The 16,351-nt window shown below is 41.4% G+C and overlaps 1 protein-coding gene across 8 annotated transcripts in view; it reads left to right on the forward strand.

Moving 5' to 3' along the window:
• Positions 1-16,351, forward strand: part of LOC111874028 (dynein heavy chain, cytoplasmic) — a 112,713-nt gene that overhangs the window by 65,728 nt on the left and 30,634 nt on the right. For all 8 annotated transcript variants that reach the window (XM_023869163.2, XM_023869180.2, XM_023869208.2 and 5 more), the window contains 9 exons: positions 3,346-3,559; positions 5,832-5,994; positions 6,471-6,658; positions 8,113-8,388; positions 9,918-10,111; positions 11,346-11,607; positions 12,977-13,168; positions 13,255-13,435; positions 14,785-15,029. In XM_023869163.2, coding sequence (XP_023724931.1) covers positions 3,346-3,559; positions 5,832-5,994; positions 6,471-6,658; positions 8,113-8,388; positions 9,918-10,111; positions 11,346-11,607; positions 12,977-13,168; positions 13,255-13,435; positions 14,785-15,029 — 1,915 coding nt within the window. The remainder of the gene's footprint in view (positions 1-3,345; positions 3,560-5,831; positions 5,995-6,470; positions 6,659-8,112; positions 8,389-9,917; positions 10,112-11,345; positions 11,608-12,976; positions 13,169-13,254; positions 13,436-14,784; positions 15,030-16,351) is intronic.

The following is a 16,351-nucleotide window of genomic DNA, read 5'->3' on the forward strand; positions in this document are numbered from 1 at the left end:
TTTAAGATCATTTTAGTGAAAGTTTCATCCTTCAAGGCGTACCATTCACTGCTGAAATACTAAACAACCTGCTTCCATGGCCGAGATACAGGGCGCCCATATTATAAGGTAAGGTTATAAAACCACCATTTAAGATCATTTTAGTGAAAGTTTCATGTTCCTATCTCATAGAATTTAAGAACAATGATGAATAAATAATTTTCGAGCAAAATTTAAATGGCCGGCTGAATATATTACCGCAGGAGCCGCGGCCGCGGAATTTAAATGACCACGTCAAAGGGTTAAACGTAGGTTTCACTGTATTTCAGCTGTAATTTTTTTATGAAGAAAGGCTAGGATGCATTAACCATAGGGCCATCCATCACATTGGAGAGTTGTCTTTTTTCTGTAGTCCTATCTGATAATATTAATCCTCAGAATTATTGGGGTTTCAGCTTTGTCCATCGTGTAGTATTCTAAAAACTATTAATCCTTCAAGATGAAATGCTACATAGAACATGATGTTGAAAAATGTTTATGAATGTTGTTGGTGATGTGTGTTCACGGTGGCCATTGACTGAAACATGTTGAGGTTAAGGAACAGATTTTCAGAAGTACCCGGGATGATGAAAGAAACCTGTGTCCGAAGTGAACGTTAGCCTTGTGATGAAGCAGCGCAGAAATAGCTTAAAGAGTAATCAGAAATGTGTTATTCTCATGACCTCGGAGCATGTGTGGACTGAACAAAATGCATTGCAAAGCAGGGCAGTTACTTATGAACAGAAGACGTATGTGCAGTGTGCGGGCAACAATATTGTCAGTAATTTTTTATGGCTGTGCCATAGCTCGGATGGTCAGTTTCTGGTAGTCTGTGTTCAGTCGCAGGTGAGGTCACGTGGGGATTTATATGAGACAAAATGGCACTTGGACAGGTTTTCTCTGTATACTTTGTTTCCCCTGCCAATTCTCATTCCACCAACTGTTCCATATTAATTAATGATCCTATCATATAGTACTGTATAGTCTCAATCCTGCCAGCATCATTAAATAACAAACTTAAAAGAAAACTTGAAGTTGGTTTACTCGCCCTTATATTACTGTGAAGGTATATCCTCCCAGAATGCATGTTCAGGAAATCATCACACGTTAGAAACTTGTATATTCCTGAAGATTACTGAGTCCTGGGATGTGACAGCATCTAGTCTGGTGGAGGTATTCATGAATGTTTCGGAAGAACCACCTGGTTCCATCTTCTACCTTGAAGGAGGCAACAGGTTCCTGTGAAACATTGCTGAATATCTACCAGACTGCACAGCACCACATCCTCATCGTCACCACTGTGGCAGCCGCAGCTCTCACTTATGTGGCCCTGAGTGTTTGAGTCTGGAGCTGGCAGACTGCTTAACTGTTGCCATGTGCAACATCACAGAGTTACTTTCAGCGAGTCTCTTGTTCAACTTATGTGGGCCCTGAGTGTTTGAGTCTGGAGCTGGCAGACGGCATAACTGTTGCCATGTGCAACATCACAAAGTTACTTTCAGCGAGTCTCTTGTTCAACTTATGTGGGCCCTGAGTGTTTGAGTCTGGAGCTGGCAGACGGCATAACTGTTGCCATGTGCAACATCACAGAGTTACTTTCAGCGAGTCTCTTGTTCAACTTATGTGGGCCCTGAGTGTTTGAGTCTGGAGCTGGCAGACGGCATAACTGTTGCCATGTGCAACATCACAGAGTTACTTTCAGCGAGTCTCTTGTTCAACTTATGTGGGCCCTGAGTGTTTGAGTCTGGAGCTGGCAGACGGCATAACTGTTGCCATGTGCAACATCACAGAGTTACTTTCAGCGAGTCTCTTGTTCAACTTATGTGGGCCCTGAGTGTTTGAGTCTGGAGCTGGCAGACGGCATAACTGTTGCCATGTGCAACATCACAGAGTTACTTTCAGCGAGTCTCTTGTTCAACTTATGTGGGCCCTGAGTGTTTGAGTCTGGAGCTGGCAGACGGCATAACTGTTGCCATGTGCAACATCACAGAGTTACTTTCAGCGAGTCTCTTGTTCAACTTATGTGGGCCCTGAGTGTTTGAGTCTGGAGCTGGCAGACGGCATAACTGTTGCCATGTGCAACATCACAGAGTTACTTTCAGCGAGTCTCTTGTTCAACTTATGTGGGCCCTGAGTGTTTGAGTCTGGAGCTGGCAGACGGCATAACTGTTGCCATGTGCAACATCACAGAGTTACTTTCAGCGAGTCTCTTGTTCAACTTATGTGGGCCCTGAGTGTTTGAGTCTGGAGCTGGCAGACGGCATAACTGTTGCCATGTGCAACATCACAGAGTTACTTTCAGCGAGTCTCTTGTTCAACTTATGTGGGCCCTGAGTGTTTGAGTCTGGAGCTGGCAGACGGCATAACTGTTGCCATGTGCAACATCACAGAGTTACTTTCAGCGAGTCTCTTGTTCAACTTATGTGGGCCCTGAGTGTTTGAGTCTGGAGCTGGCAGACGGCATAACTGTTGCCATGTGCAACATCACAGAGTTACTTTCAGCGAGTCTCTTGTTCAACTTATGTGGGCCCTGAGTGTTTGAGTCTGGAGCTGGCAGACGGCATAACTGTTGCCATGTGCAACATCACAGAGTTACTTTCAGCGAGTCTCTTGTTCAACTTATGTGGGCCCTGAGTGTTTGAGTCTGGAGCTGGCAGACGGCATAACTGTTGCCATGTGCAACATCACAGAGTTACTTTCAGCGAGTCTCTTGTTCAACTTATGTGGGCCCTGAGTGTTTGAGTCTGGAGCTGGCAGACGGCATAACTGTTGCCATGTGCAACATCACAGAGTTACTTTCAGCGAGTCTCTTGTTCAACTTATGTGGGCCCTGAGTGTTTGAGTCTGGAGCTGGCAGACGGCATAACTGTTGCCATGTGCAACATCACAGAGTTACTTTCAGCGAGTCTCTTGTTCAACTTATGTGGGCCCTGAGTGTTTGAGTCTGGAGCTGGCAGACGGCATAACTGTTGCCATGTGCAACATCACAGAGTTACTTTCAGCGAGTCTCTTGTTCAACTTATGTGGGCCCTGAGTGTTTGAGTCTGGAGCTGGCAGACGGCATAACTGTTGCCATGTGCAACATCACAGAGTTACTTTCAGCGAGTCTCTTGTTCAACTTATGTGGGCCCTGAGTGTTTGAGTCTGGAGCTGGCAGACGGCATAACTGTTGCCATGTGCAACATCACAGAGTTACTTTCAGCGAGTCTCTTGTTCAACTCATGTGGGCCCTGAGTGTTTGAGTCTGGAGCTGGCAGACGGCATAACTGTTGCCATGTGCAACATCACAAAGTTACTTTCAGCGAGTCTCTTGTTTAACATTTCCAGGAATGTGCTGCAGTACAACCACAGTCACGCAGACTTTCCTCTGCCAAGCGAGGAGCTTGAGAGGTACATTCCCAAATGCCTTGTTTATGCATTGTTGTGGAGCTTTGCTGGTGATGCCAAGCTTAAAGTTCGTTCAGACCTGGGTGACTTCATTCGTTCTGTGACAACAGTACCACTGCCACCCTCTACTCATATTCCTGTTATTGACTATGAGGTAAGTAAGACTTCCAGCGGGAAACAAATTGCTTGGAATTGTTCGAAAAGGAAAGGATTCTGTACATACAGGATGATTAAAAAAATTATGCTCCATTTCCTTTGAGTCTTAAAACAAACTGAATAACAAGCTGCCTGGAAAAAAATTTGGTACTAGTGATGCTGCCAATCATGATGATAATGATACATGTTCTGAAACTAAGAAAATTAAAGTTTAGAATGAGTGGGAACATTTTGGTAATGAGATACTTACGACGAAGGAAGCAAATAATATTAGCATTGAATCAGTGACGGAAATGTGGGGAGTTTTGTTGAAATTGTATGGGAAAAAAAAAGAGTGTGCTAGATAAATGTTCGATGTAAGGGATCGGGGAATCAAAGTAGAAATAATTATGGTTAACGTATGTAAATGTCTTGCATGTGATTGCAGTATGAATTTTTTTAAAGAGAGGAGGAGGTAATCAGCTATTCAAATGCGTGAATGTACGAGGGGGGACCCAAAAATAACCGGAAACGACCTGTTGCGCGCGCATGCTTTGTAGTTACGAGTTGTGCTGCTAGGTGGTGTTAGCTGGGGGTCTCCCGCGACTGTTAGTGAGCTGGCGTCAGTCTGAGTTAAGTGGTTTGTCTGTGGTGCTCTGTTGTGTGCGTTCCTGTTTCAACCCTTTGGCGATTAGTGAGATGGCCGACCAGAAGGAACAAAGAGTGTGCGTGAAATTTTGCTTTCTGTTAGGGAAAACTGCACTTCACTCTTCAAGTCGCGGCAAACATTCANAGAAAGCAAAATTTCACACACACTCTTTGTTCCTTCTGGTCAGCCATCTCACTAATCGCCAAAGGATTGAAACAGGAACGCACACAACAGAGCACCACAGACAAACCACTTAACTCAGACTGACACTAGCTCACTAACAGTCGCGGGAGACCCCCAGCTAACACCACCTAGCAGCACAACTCGTAACTACAAAGCATGCGCGCGCAACAGGTCGTTTCCGGTTATTTTTGGATCCCCCTTCGTATGTATGTAACAAGCAACACGTCACTTGTGCATGTGGGTGCATATTTTCTGTGTAGCTTAAACCTGAGACTTCAGATGACATCCTCCACCACACTGGGTCTGTTCTTTATGGCAGGTCATGCATTCAGTTCATCATTCTTTGTAGTATGCCAACTGAAGCTATCCTTAATATTTATTGCCTTTGCACTAATTCTGGTGTGGCAAAAGTACATTTTATCATTTGGCAGTAATTCTACCATTAACCTAAGTAGCAGGGCCAGTGATTTTAATCTTGTATATATTTATATATCCATTAATATTGTCACGTGCCGGAAGGTCGGGTTCAAGTCCCGATGAGGTCATTGGACTGTTTTCAGTTGACCTAATCCTTCCAGCCACACTAGGCCCTGGGGTTTACTTATCCTCTAACAGAAATGAGTACCAGGAATTAATTAAATAATTTTCCTGGGGAGTAAAGTGTGGTTGGTGCGTAAGGCTGACAACTTTACCGCCATCTTTGAGCCGATTGTCTAGATAGTGTGGGACCCTCAACATCTCACAACCCTATGGGCCTTCACAGTCTGGTACAGGGATAGCTTTACTTTTTTTACTTACATGTTTCCTAGGTAACGAAACAATAATTCACATGGGTTTCTGGATTTGAACGAATATTTATTGAACACACACTTTTACAGTCGAGTACAGTTATTATCACCTATAACATCCTCTAGATGTTTCTTCTTGACTATCACAATTCTTCTTGCACCATTCATCTTGGTGAAGTGTCTGCTGATCATCTCGGCTACTGCTAGAACTCAACTCCCTTCAATAGGCCTTTTGTGGACTTCTTATGGAACACCTTTCTCAACAGTTTGGTTCTCCCCTTGTCATACAATGCTTCAAAAAATTCGTTGTAACCATGGAAACTTACTTTAGAATTCCAATATTGCATTACATTCCATTGTCTAGGAAACGTTATCCGTTGACCAGCAACGAACGCTGAAATATGCGTTCTCCTTCCCATTTGTGCCATGACAGATGTTCCATGATCCGGCTTTTAGGCAGCACATCACAGTATATATCTGAGCTGAGTAATTTTTTTAATACGGGTATTGACCTTGCTGGCAATTCTTTTCATAAATAATTAACACAATCTTTTGTGCCCAAAAACAATTTATAGTAATTTATACATTTTCTTGCTAGATATAAAAATTTCCTAATGTCTTTGCTCAAATGTTGGGTTTAAAATATATGTTTATTTCTGATTCGTACTTAGGTCAGTATTACCACACGCGAATGGTGTCCCTGGTCCAACAGAGTGCCACAGATTGAGGTGGACACCCACAAGGTGGCTGCACCTGATATAGTCGTACCAACTCTAGATACAGTTCGCCATGAATCACTTCTGTATACATGGCTCGCAGAACACAAGCCTCTAGGTACAGTAGTTTATGTGTAAAAATGAACAGGCAGAATGGCAAACCAAAGAAAAGAAACAGTTTCTTAGTAATGATGGCGATTTGCAGCAGTGGAATATGACCGCAAGGAAGACAATTAAAAGGAAAACTTCCTCAGTCCATGATTGCCAAGTCCTTGGTCAGTGACGGAACACCAGACTTACAGATTGGCGATGTGGTAATGTGTTGCCTTATCAGAGATTAATGTGCACCTTAGGGGCCAAGGATAAAAGAGTATGGAGCAGTGGTAGAATGATTAGCAGCAGAAGAAAACCGAAGAAACTCGAAGGAAAACCTGCCATATTAATCTCATGAATTGTATTAGATGCTAACACTTTATGTATACACAGTTTGCTCTTGAGAGCCATTATGTGCTGTTTTTGCTACAGTGACAGCTCTGAAATTTTTCGTTTAGATAATACGGATAGTAAGATGAACATCATTTCCTTCCGTCACAGTTTTGTGTGGACCGCCTGGCTCAGGGAAAACCATGACACTCTTCTCTGCCCTTCGAGCACTGCCAGACATGGAAGTCGTTGGCCTTAATTTCTCCTCAGCAACAACACCGGAGCTTCTGCTAAAGACGTTTGACCACTATTGCGAGTATCGAAAGACTCCAAACGGAGTTGTGCTTGCCCCTGTCCAGGTAAGATTGTCAGAATTGCATCCTTGATTGTTCCTCTTCTTGGTTCGAAACAGGTTAGTGTTTGACAAAACAGCGATAGTTTCATGTGTTACGCTTAATTTAGTTAATTTCATGGAGCAGAGTTCTTTGTGAGAAGCTGATAGTTACTGAACTTTTATTACTTCTTTTTTGATGTTAGTGACAAAGTTTCAAGACCATACAAAATTGCAGGTAAAGTTAAAACTTCTATATTTTAATCTCTCCTTTTTTTTAGACATTTAACAGGAAGACAGAACATTCTCATCTGAGTGGTGCCAATCTTTTACAGAATTTGATCTGCTCTTTTAATTTTTCCGTGAATGCAGTTTTGAGTGTTTACTGCCATTTCCTCTGTGCTTGCTTCTAGACCAGCCTCTATGCCAGAGTCTGACACAACTTTTGTGTTTAGGTTTATGGTATTTATGTTTTCACCAAATAAACTAACATTATTGGCATAGTCCACAAGTTGATGTGTCTGATACAGGTTCAGTCCTCCTGGGATTTCTCAAGTCTTCCTAACTGCATGTTTGAAAGGAAAGGTAAAGAGCAATGTTTGTTTCAAACCATCATGAATAGGACATGCATATGGCAGTGATGACCTCTGTGGACTTTATCGTAAGTTTCACGTAAATGCATTTTAATTAGCGTAACTGCTTCCATGGATATGTAAAATACAATGGAAAGGTTGTGTAATTCTTCTGTCTAGAATGAATGATAGCTTCTAGAAGTCTGTGAATAGCTGATGTGCTGTCCCATTGTACTCCCATTTGTTTCTGCTGTATCTGACATGCAGAATGACTCATCAGCTTTTGATCTGTTATGTTGAAATGTAAATGTATAATCTGCAGTAATGTCACGAGATTTGATGTTCTCAAATCAGTGACTGTGGAGAATACTATCTTCTGAGATGTGAGACTTTGTAGTTTCATGGAGGTTTACCTCCAGTTTTGCTGAACAAACTTCATCCTTAAGGTCAAAGAGGAAGCCTAGCAAACAAGCAGAAAAAAGCGTTTGGTTTGCTGGGCTGTCACCGTGTAGTGTGTAGAAAGTCAATTGATATTTCAGAGGAAAATGGCGCCTCTGAAACATCGGTTGACTTTCAGCAGACCACACAACGTTAAATCCCAGAAGAAAACCACTGCTGTGAGAACATGAATCATACAAGGCAAACATAATACTTGAAGCTTATTTCTTGCATGCTTACCGTTCATCCCTGAAGATGGAGACAGTTTGTTCATCCAAAACACTGGTTAACTTCAACCAGACTATATGGTGTCACATCCCAGAAATGTTGTCTGAACATGGAATTAACCTTGAGAGAGGACTGTCAGATACAATCTTGTATGCAGTTGGTAACAGTGATATTCCTTGATAAGTGATACAGTCAGCATCATAAGCATGTATAATAGTAGAACCTTTCCACTGCTCCCTTGCAGCTAGGTAAATGGCTCGTGTTATTCTGTGATGAAATCAACTTGCCAGACATGGACCAGTATGGCACACAGCGAGTGATATCGTTCCTCCGTCAGCTAGTGGAGCACCGAGGGTTCTACCGAGCTTCAGACCAAGCGTGGGTATCTTTGGAGAGAATTCAGTTTGTGGGGGCCTGCAATCCGCCCACTGATCCTGGTAGGAAGCCCCTGTCTCATCGGTTCCTGCGACATGTCCCTGTAATCTACGTAGATTACCCAGGAGAAACATCGCTGAAGCAGGTATCGTAGGAATTTGTCCATTGAACAGTGTTTTTTTTTTTAAGAGTAAACTTTCCTGTAAAATTCGTTCTTAATGAGAGCATGTATCCAAAGATTTTGTTATTGAAATCATTTTTTATTGAAATGACAATTTGTTCAGATGTATATTGAATCATACAAATTTTAGCCATGAATAAATATCATATTTCCGAGATTTAAAGTTTGTGTGGCCGTGAAAATAGCGAACGGTGTCACTCTTCTGCCCAGAAGATAGAGACACTATATTCCTGCAGAATTTCTGTAACAGTCTAGCAGAGGTATACTGCTATAATGCTTGCATGCAAGAGTTCCATCTTCTCTGATATGATGCTATGTAATCTGTTAATATCCATGAAGGTGGAACCCTTCATAATGACACTGTGAGAACCTCGGATCCTACATGACTTTTTTTACCATTTCCGTACAAAAAGTTGCAGGTTTTCTTGCGCAGCCAAAACCAGACTTTTAATTGCTGTGAAATTTGAACGTGTTTATGAGAAACCTGAGATACTGCAAGCAGTTTTATTTGTTTACCTGCCATATTTTGAATATGCTACATGTAGACCCCAGTTACATTATGTTGGAGCCTCCATGTAGTGGTCCTTGAATTGAGGTTCGCCCTCATTGAAAAAGTTCCAGTGATCTCAAGTCAGTAACTTTGTCATTAATTCCCAGAATTTAAGACTCATCAGTTTAGTATACAAATGCACTGTATTGCAGGGAAGCTGTAAATAGCATTTGTTCCTGGTCCTTATTGCACAGAAATTGAAAAACTGACTGTTGTCAGATGGTTGATAAGGATGTGGATGTACCTGAAGGTCTTGTTTCATTTTGACATGCCAGTAAAGTGTTCAGCTGAAACATGCTCTCACACCTGTAGCAGAAGAATTGTTTCCATTACGCGCTGTAGTTTCTTTGTATATTTCTAAATGCCTTTCATTATGTAATATAGACTGATGAAAGAGCTGGCCCTGTAGACTCACTCAGTGATACTGTAAATTAAAGAATTAATTGTAAGTAATGCAGTAAGAAGACAGTGTGCACATGAACTCTTTTAACATACAGAAGAACACTGCATGGGGTTTCTTTTGGTTATCAATGTGTTTGAACACCAAACTGAGGAATATCTTAAATGAAAGAAATTGAGGGCCAATATTACTGATTGAGAATCACTGAAATTCAGTGTTAAATAATGGATAACCTTAAACTGAGGAGCATAAAATGGAGGTTGTACTTACTGTCAGACATCCATATGACACTGGAGGTTCCCATCGCAGAGACTGAAGGTTACTGCCCTATGCTGGAGCTTTACTGTGTAACAGCACGCGAGACTACATACCGTCATATGCAGACTTGGCTCAGTGTCTGTCTGTTTTCAGAGACTACATTTATATTGTGTCAGCTCAAATTGTACTTAAGTTTTATTAGTGCTTAGAGTAGATAATTTTGAAGTCCGTGTTTCCTGTCCCTTTTCAAGGACTGTGTGAGTTGTGCAATTGATGTGTTTCCAGATCTATGGCACCTTCAGCAGGGCTATGCTTCGTATCATTCCGTCACTCCGTGGTTATGCTGAACCACTGACAAACGCGATGGTAGAGTTCTACCTAGCGTCGCAGGAACGCTTCACTCAGGACATGCAGCCACATTATGTTTACTCTCCCCGAGAGATGACTAGATGGGTTAGAGGAATCTGTGAGGCCATCAGGTATTTTACCTTTCTCTGAGAATGTGTGTTTAAATGTACAGTGTGCCCCCATGTCACAGAATTTCACTCTTGTGGAAACTACAGAACAGAATTTGCAAGTGAGAATGAAAGCAGTATTACCCAGCAAAGGAAGCCAACATCTTCACAGAAGTACATAGTAGACATAAAAATTAATATAGGCCACGTGTAAGAAACATTAAAACCATCAATTCTAACGGCAGAATCTTCTTTATCTTTTAGTATCAGTTCCGTTATATATGTGTAAATGGATGAAGTGTTTCAGGTTTTTTTCCCATGATCTTTCCCTTTCAGTTTTTCGCCAGCTGTTTTGTTTCTTCAGGCTGTCTTCCCATATTTGCTCGAACCATCTTGTTCTTTGTTAGCTTGTAGGTCTCTTTGCTTTAAATTTTAATTTTGAGTCTAATTCTTCGTATCCTTCTGTCCATTAGTTTTACATGGCTAATCCATCGTAATCACTTCTCTTCTGACCCTGTTAACAAATCTTGAGTTCCAGCTTCTGTAGAAATTTCATTTTCTATGCCTTCTTGTTGCCCCCCCCCATATTCTCATGTTGTTTTACAGTCCACAGAAGTTGCATCTGTTACTACAAGAGTTTCAGTAACTGAAATCAGTAATGGCACTGCTGCTACTTGTACCTCACAAGTTGACAAGACTGCCATGTTGGTATTACTGATGGGAGAAATAATTAAAAAGGGCAAAGGCACGGTGGCATCTAGTAGAATGATGTTCAGTCAAACTATCATGAAAATACTTCAGTTTGCTGAAATTTCAGAGAAGGAGGAAATGTCATACACAACATGGACACACTGATGTTACTGAACCATGAACATATCTTTTGTTATGTAGCAAGGAAGCAGACTGAAGATAGGTTAATACATTTGTAAAGGGAGATAAGTTGTTGATAATTTTTTTTTGCTTTCAACCATTTAAATGCTTGAACTTCATCTAAATAATATTAAAAATTCAGTTCTCTGACAGAGAACACATTGCTTCTCCATTACAAAGACTAGTTGATTAATGCTTTTGGGGAAATAATTGCTGATGTTCTGTGAATTATACAAAACTTGTAAAGCCATTATGTAGCCAAAATCCAGAATTTGTTATTTTAAAGCATGTGATACGTGTAACTATTGCTGTGCATTAAAGGTTTAATGACTCCAATAAAGAAACAGAAATGTGAATGGTGAGCTGGACATCATTTTGTTTTGCGCAGGCCACTGGAGAATCTGCCTGTAGAGGGATTGGTACGATTGTGGGCGCATGAAGCTCTGCGCTTGTTCCAAGATCGCCTGGTTGAAGATTCTGAGCGGCGTTGGACGAATGAAAACATTGACACTGTGGCTCTGAAACATTTCCCGGGAGTGGACAAAGATACTGCTCTCAGTCGGCCAATCCTGTACAGCAACTGGTTGTCCAAAGACTATGTACCTGTCGACAGGGAAGAACTTCGAGATTACGTGAAAGCCAGGCTCAAGGTGAGGATGCAGTAAAGAAACTAGCTCCATGAAGTTGGTAGTTGCCCTGCTACTCAAGTTCCCAGCAACATGTGGAACCTAAAGGTTCAGTATCCTGTGCAGATGAGCTCACCATCTGTCCCTGTCCTGATCCATATGAATCAAACCACATCTTTGCACTCTGTTTCTTTAAGATCCATTTTAATATTATCCTCTGATTACATTTAGGGCTTTCCACTAGTCACTTTCCTTCAGGTTTTCCTACCAGAAGTTTGTAACCACTTCTCTTCTGTGCATTCTACTTTCCCTGTCCATCTGGTTCCTTTTGATTTAATCATTCTAATGATTATGAGTACAAATTATGAAATTCTTCACTGTGGAGGTCTTCCAGCTCCTCAATTTGTTTTTCTCTTCATGTGAGAGATCTGCAAGAAAGGAAAGCCTCGCTATGTTCTGAATGAAAGAGACTGAATCGGGTTTGTAGCATTCGCTAAGAATATAGTTCCCTGCCTGACACATTCACTAACATTCCCATCACCTGCTGAGGTGAACGTTACTGCTGTGTCAAGTGTTGGACTGTCGCCACTGTTTACGTAAATATCATTTTCGCATATAGATGCACAGAAACTTGAATTGTAGCTTGTTGATACTTGAAAGAATCGAAATGTACCGTCAATTGGTTTTCACTCGTTCTGTTCCATTTCAAATGTAGTAAGCCCAAAATCAAATTTTATGGGAGTGTGACTGGCCCAGCAGGTAATTTTGTAGCATGAAGGTACGTGCTAGTAAACAGAGAATTGGTGGTTTCCAGGTGTGATGCTGGGCTCTCATTCAGAAGGTCTTAAGTTCAGTCCCTGACCAGATGTATGTGCACATTTGTCTGATCAAAGATTGGAACCTTCATCTCTATGGAGGATAAGACTTTGGGAATATGAGGAGTATCAGGTCTTTCCCATATTTCGAAGCCCATGTGAGGATGTAGGTCACCTCTGCTGACCGTCACTCTCACACCACTATGTTGGAAAGGCGGGAGGTGTCCCACCCGGGAGTTTAATTCTTTGCTCATGCATAAGGGGGGCAGAGGCCAAGGAGGTCAACACAGACCTCATCTAGAGGCACTGCAGAAACAACTTTTTTTTTTTTTTTACATTTTGAAGTGTGAAGTTCATGTAAGTAGCATTTAAAAATGCTGTTCCTGCCTAACAGAAAACATTGCATATACATTACAAAGACTACACATTTAATGCTAGTTAGGGAAGTAATTGCTGTGTACTGTGAAACAGTGATATGCTATGCGGGAAAAATGCAGTTTTTTTTTTTTGTAATATTGAAGCACGTAACACATACAGTGATCTGTGGGTTAATAAGATGTTTCTCCCACTTTTACCAGGTGTTCTACGAAGAAGAACTTGATGTGCCTTTGGTGCTGTTTGATGAAGTTCTGGACCATGTGCTGAGAATTGACCGAATCTTCCGCCAGCCACAGGGACATCTGCTGCTGATCGGCGTATCGGGTGCTGGCAAGACCACTCTCTCCCGCTTTGTTGCTTGGATGAATGGGCTGTCCATTTTCCAGATTAAGGTTTGCACGTTTACGTTCATTTTCTTGGGATTGTGAAAGTAAGCAAGTGAGTGACCCCTCATACTAGTCTTGTGATGATTATCCAGGTACACAACAAGTATACAGGTGAAGATTTTGATGAGGACCTGCGGGCAGTGCTGCGTCGGTCCGGCTGTAAGGATGAGAAGATAGCTTTCATTCTCGATGAATCAAATGTCTTGGACTCTGGTTTCTTGGAGAGAATGAATACCCTCTTGGCAAATGGAGAAGTGCCTGGTCTCTTTGAGGGTCAGTATAAGTTTGTATCTATACAGGGTGATTCTCTTGGAAAAGGACCCAAATTTATAATTAAAAGTCAAACGAAACTTGGTAGTTATGTACCTTGGTAGATCTGGAGATAACTGGGCTCCAGAAGATCTTGAAATTGGTTTCCTGCTGCTTGGAGACACAGGCTGATGCATCAGTCCACACTTGTGAGAACTGTGACCAGCGCTAACGGAATCAAAGGTGGGAGGACATGGCAAACATTGGCCAGGGAGGCACTGGATCAGTGTTGCCAGGTTCTGTTTTCATTATTAAATAACCCTGTGATTTATAATTAACTAATTTTATGCCTCTGAATGAATCGTCCTGTATTTTATTTACATCCTGTAAGGTGTAATCAGAAATTTCCTTTGTGAACAGAGCAGATGAAAGTAACATGAATTCTAGCAAACTGAAAATTTATAAAGAAAAAAAAAAGAGAATATAAATGGCCATTACACAGACTTATTCATGAGGTATGACAGTGAAGATTCATTGACACCATGTAGTCTGGTAGGTGTTTACCAACATTCTGTAGGAATGTACTGCCCACGTCATCCTGTTCCTTCTACCTTGAAGATGGAAACAGCAGATTGCATTGAAACATCGGTAAGAATCTAGCAGACTACATGTCATCAAGACAGTAATATTCATACCCACTGACATGTGAATGTCAGATATCTCAAGAATCACACGCACGGCTTACTTATATGAGAGAGAATCAGTAAATATATCACAGATGGAAGAAAAACAGCTGTAATGGACGTAATAGGTTTCCTGTGTGCATCACTAGGTAGCAGCACAGTCCAGCTTCAAAACAATCTAGGTAGCAGACGTGCTTGTGCATGTTCAGAGTCTGGTTTGGCAGTCAAAATGGCGACCATGATGAGCATACAACCAAAGAGCAGAGATCTGTTACGCGTTTTTTGCAGCAAAAGGACTCAGTTCAGAAGATTTTCATAAAGAAATGTTTCCCGTTTGTGGTGGTTTGTGTTTGTCCTGTAAAGCAGTTCACAACTATGTCGAGAAATGTGGCAAACATTTTGCTGATGACAAGGAGGTTCACGGATGACAAAGAAGTTGGAAAGGAAATGCTGAAGTGCCTGAGAGAACAGTCAAAAGACTTGTGTGCTGTGGGTTTCAGTGCACTGGTAAAGCAACGGATGGGACAAGTCTATCAGTGTTAGCGGAGGATATATCAACAAGTTTTTTCTCCAGGTTCAAATATCACATATTTTACATTTTGTATCCATTTGTGACCTATTTACCGACTCTGCCTGATACATGTTGATATGAATTCTTATGCTGATTTCTGCAATCATATGCTGGTACAGGAGATGAGTACACAACCCTGATGACCCAGTGCAAGGAGGGTGCACAGCGAGAAGGGTTGATGCTGGATTCAAATGAAGAACTGTACAAATGGTTCACTGGCCAGGTGATGCGCAACCTACATGTTGTATTCACCATGAATCCTTCATCTGAAGGTCTGAAGGACCGTGCAGCCACATCACCTGCTCTCTTCAACCGTTGTGTACTCAACTGGTTTGGTGACTGGTCAGATGGTGCACTGTTCCAGGTAGGTTTCATTCATGACTAAGGTCATCCTTTATGATCCTTTTTGTGCTTGTCATACTGGATGGGTGGTGATAGTGTTTCATAACTTCAGTTTGTTTTTAGAAGTTATTGTAGAATTCAGAGGGACATGCGGTAGCATAGTTGGTTGAGGGGCTATGCTACAAGCTGGAAGGTCATGGCTTCAAGTCCCGATGAGGTCATTGGATTTTTTTCATTTGACCTGATCCTTCCAGCTGCACTAGGCCCTGGAGTCAACTCAGCCTCCAACAGAAATTACTACCAGGAATTAATTAAATAATTTTCCTGAGGAGTAAAGCGTGGCTGGCGCGTAAGGCTGACAACCTTACCGCCGTCTTTGAGCTGATTGTCTAGAAAATGTGGGACCCTCAGCGTCTCACAACCGTATGAGACTTCACGGCCTGGCACAGGGATAGTTTTATTTTTTACTTGTAGAATTCAGGAACAAGACTGGCATAATGTCAAAGGAAAGTTGATATGTTGTGACATGAAGGGACGCTGTGATGTAAGTAACCCCCGGCTCAAATCCCTGTCTAAGGTATTGGCATATTCTCTTGTACCAGAACAAAACAGTATGTTATAATTAATCTTAGTATAATCTTAGTAGCCATCACGACAAGGACCGTAACAGATCCAGCGACATCAGAGGACACGGAAGAACAGCGAGACCTCCAAAAAGTGAAAAGTGCAATCAATATAATAAAATTGAACTTTAATTAATGAACTTTTCACCAATAATATAATTAAACTAGTTAAAGTGAACTTGACGCAGTGATGAGCGTAAGTAGGAAGTGACTGAATAACAAGTGAAAGCATAACTAGTGATCTGAATTGAAATTTGATTCACAGATTTTAAATTTTAACTTTTGACATTTAGAATAATATTTTAACTTGTGTTTTGTGAGAGAAGCTTGATATATTATTGAGAGTGGGCCTAAATAAGATACAGGATCGAATAAGTGAGGAAACGAATGTGATTGCGTGTAATTATACAGCTGTGTTCGTACACCTGAGGATGACCTCTTGAGGTCGAAACATGTAGTGTAATAATAATAAAAATATGTTGTGTGGTCGGTAAAATTGACTCTAATATTAAAATAAGACATTCTCATTAACTTCATCGAGAAAATTCATTTTTGAGAATCTGATAATCGATTGGCCTGTCACAAAATTCCTGCCCTCATGGAAAACCCATAGATTCAGTATTGTATTCACAAATCTTCCATTGGGCTCTGTCATGAAGCACTTGAACCCGGTTGGCGTCCTCAGATTCTGTTTCTATGAGATTCAGTTCAATAAGGAACC

The sequence above is a fragment of the Cryptotermes secundus genome, unplaced genomic scaffold (genome assembly GCF_002891405.2).
Source record: "Cryptotermes secundus unplaced genomic scaffold, Csec_1.0 scaffold47, whole genome shotgun sequence".
NCBI lineage: Eukaryota > Metazoa > Arthropoda > Insecta > Blattodea > Kalotermitidae > Cryptotermes > Cryptotermes secundus.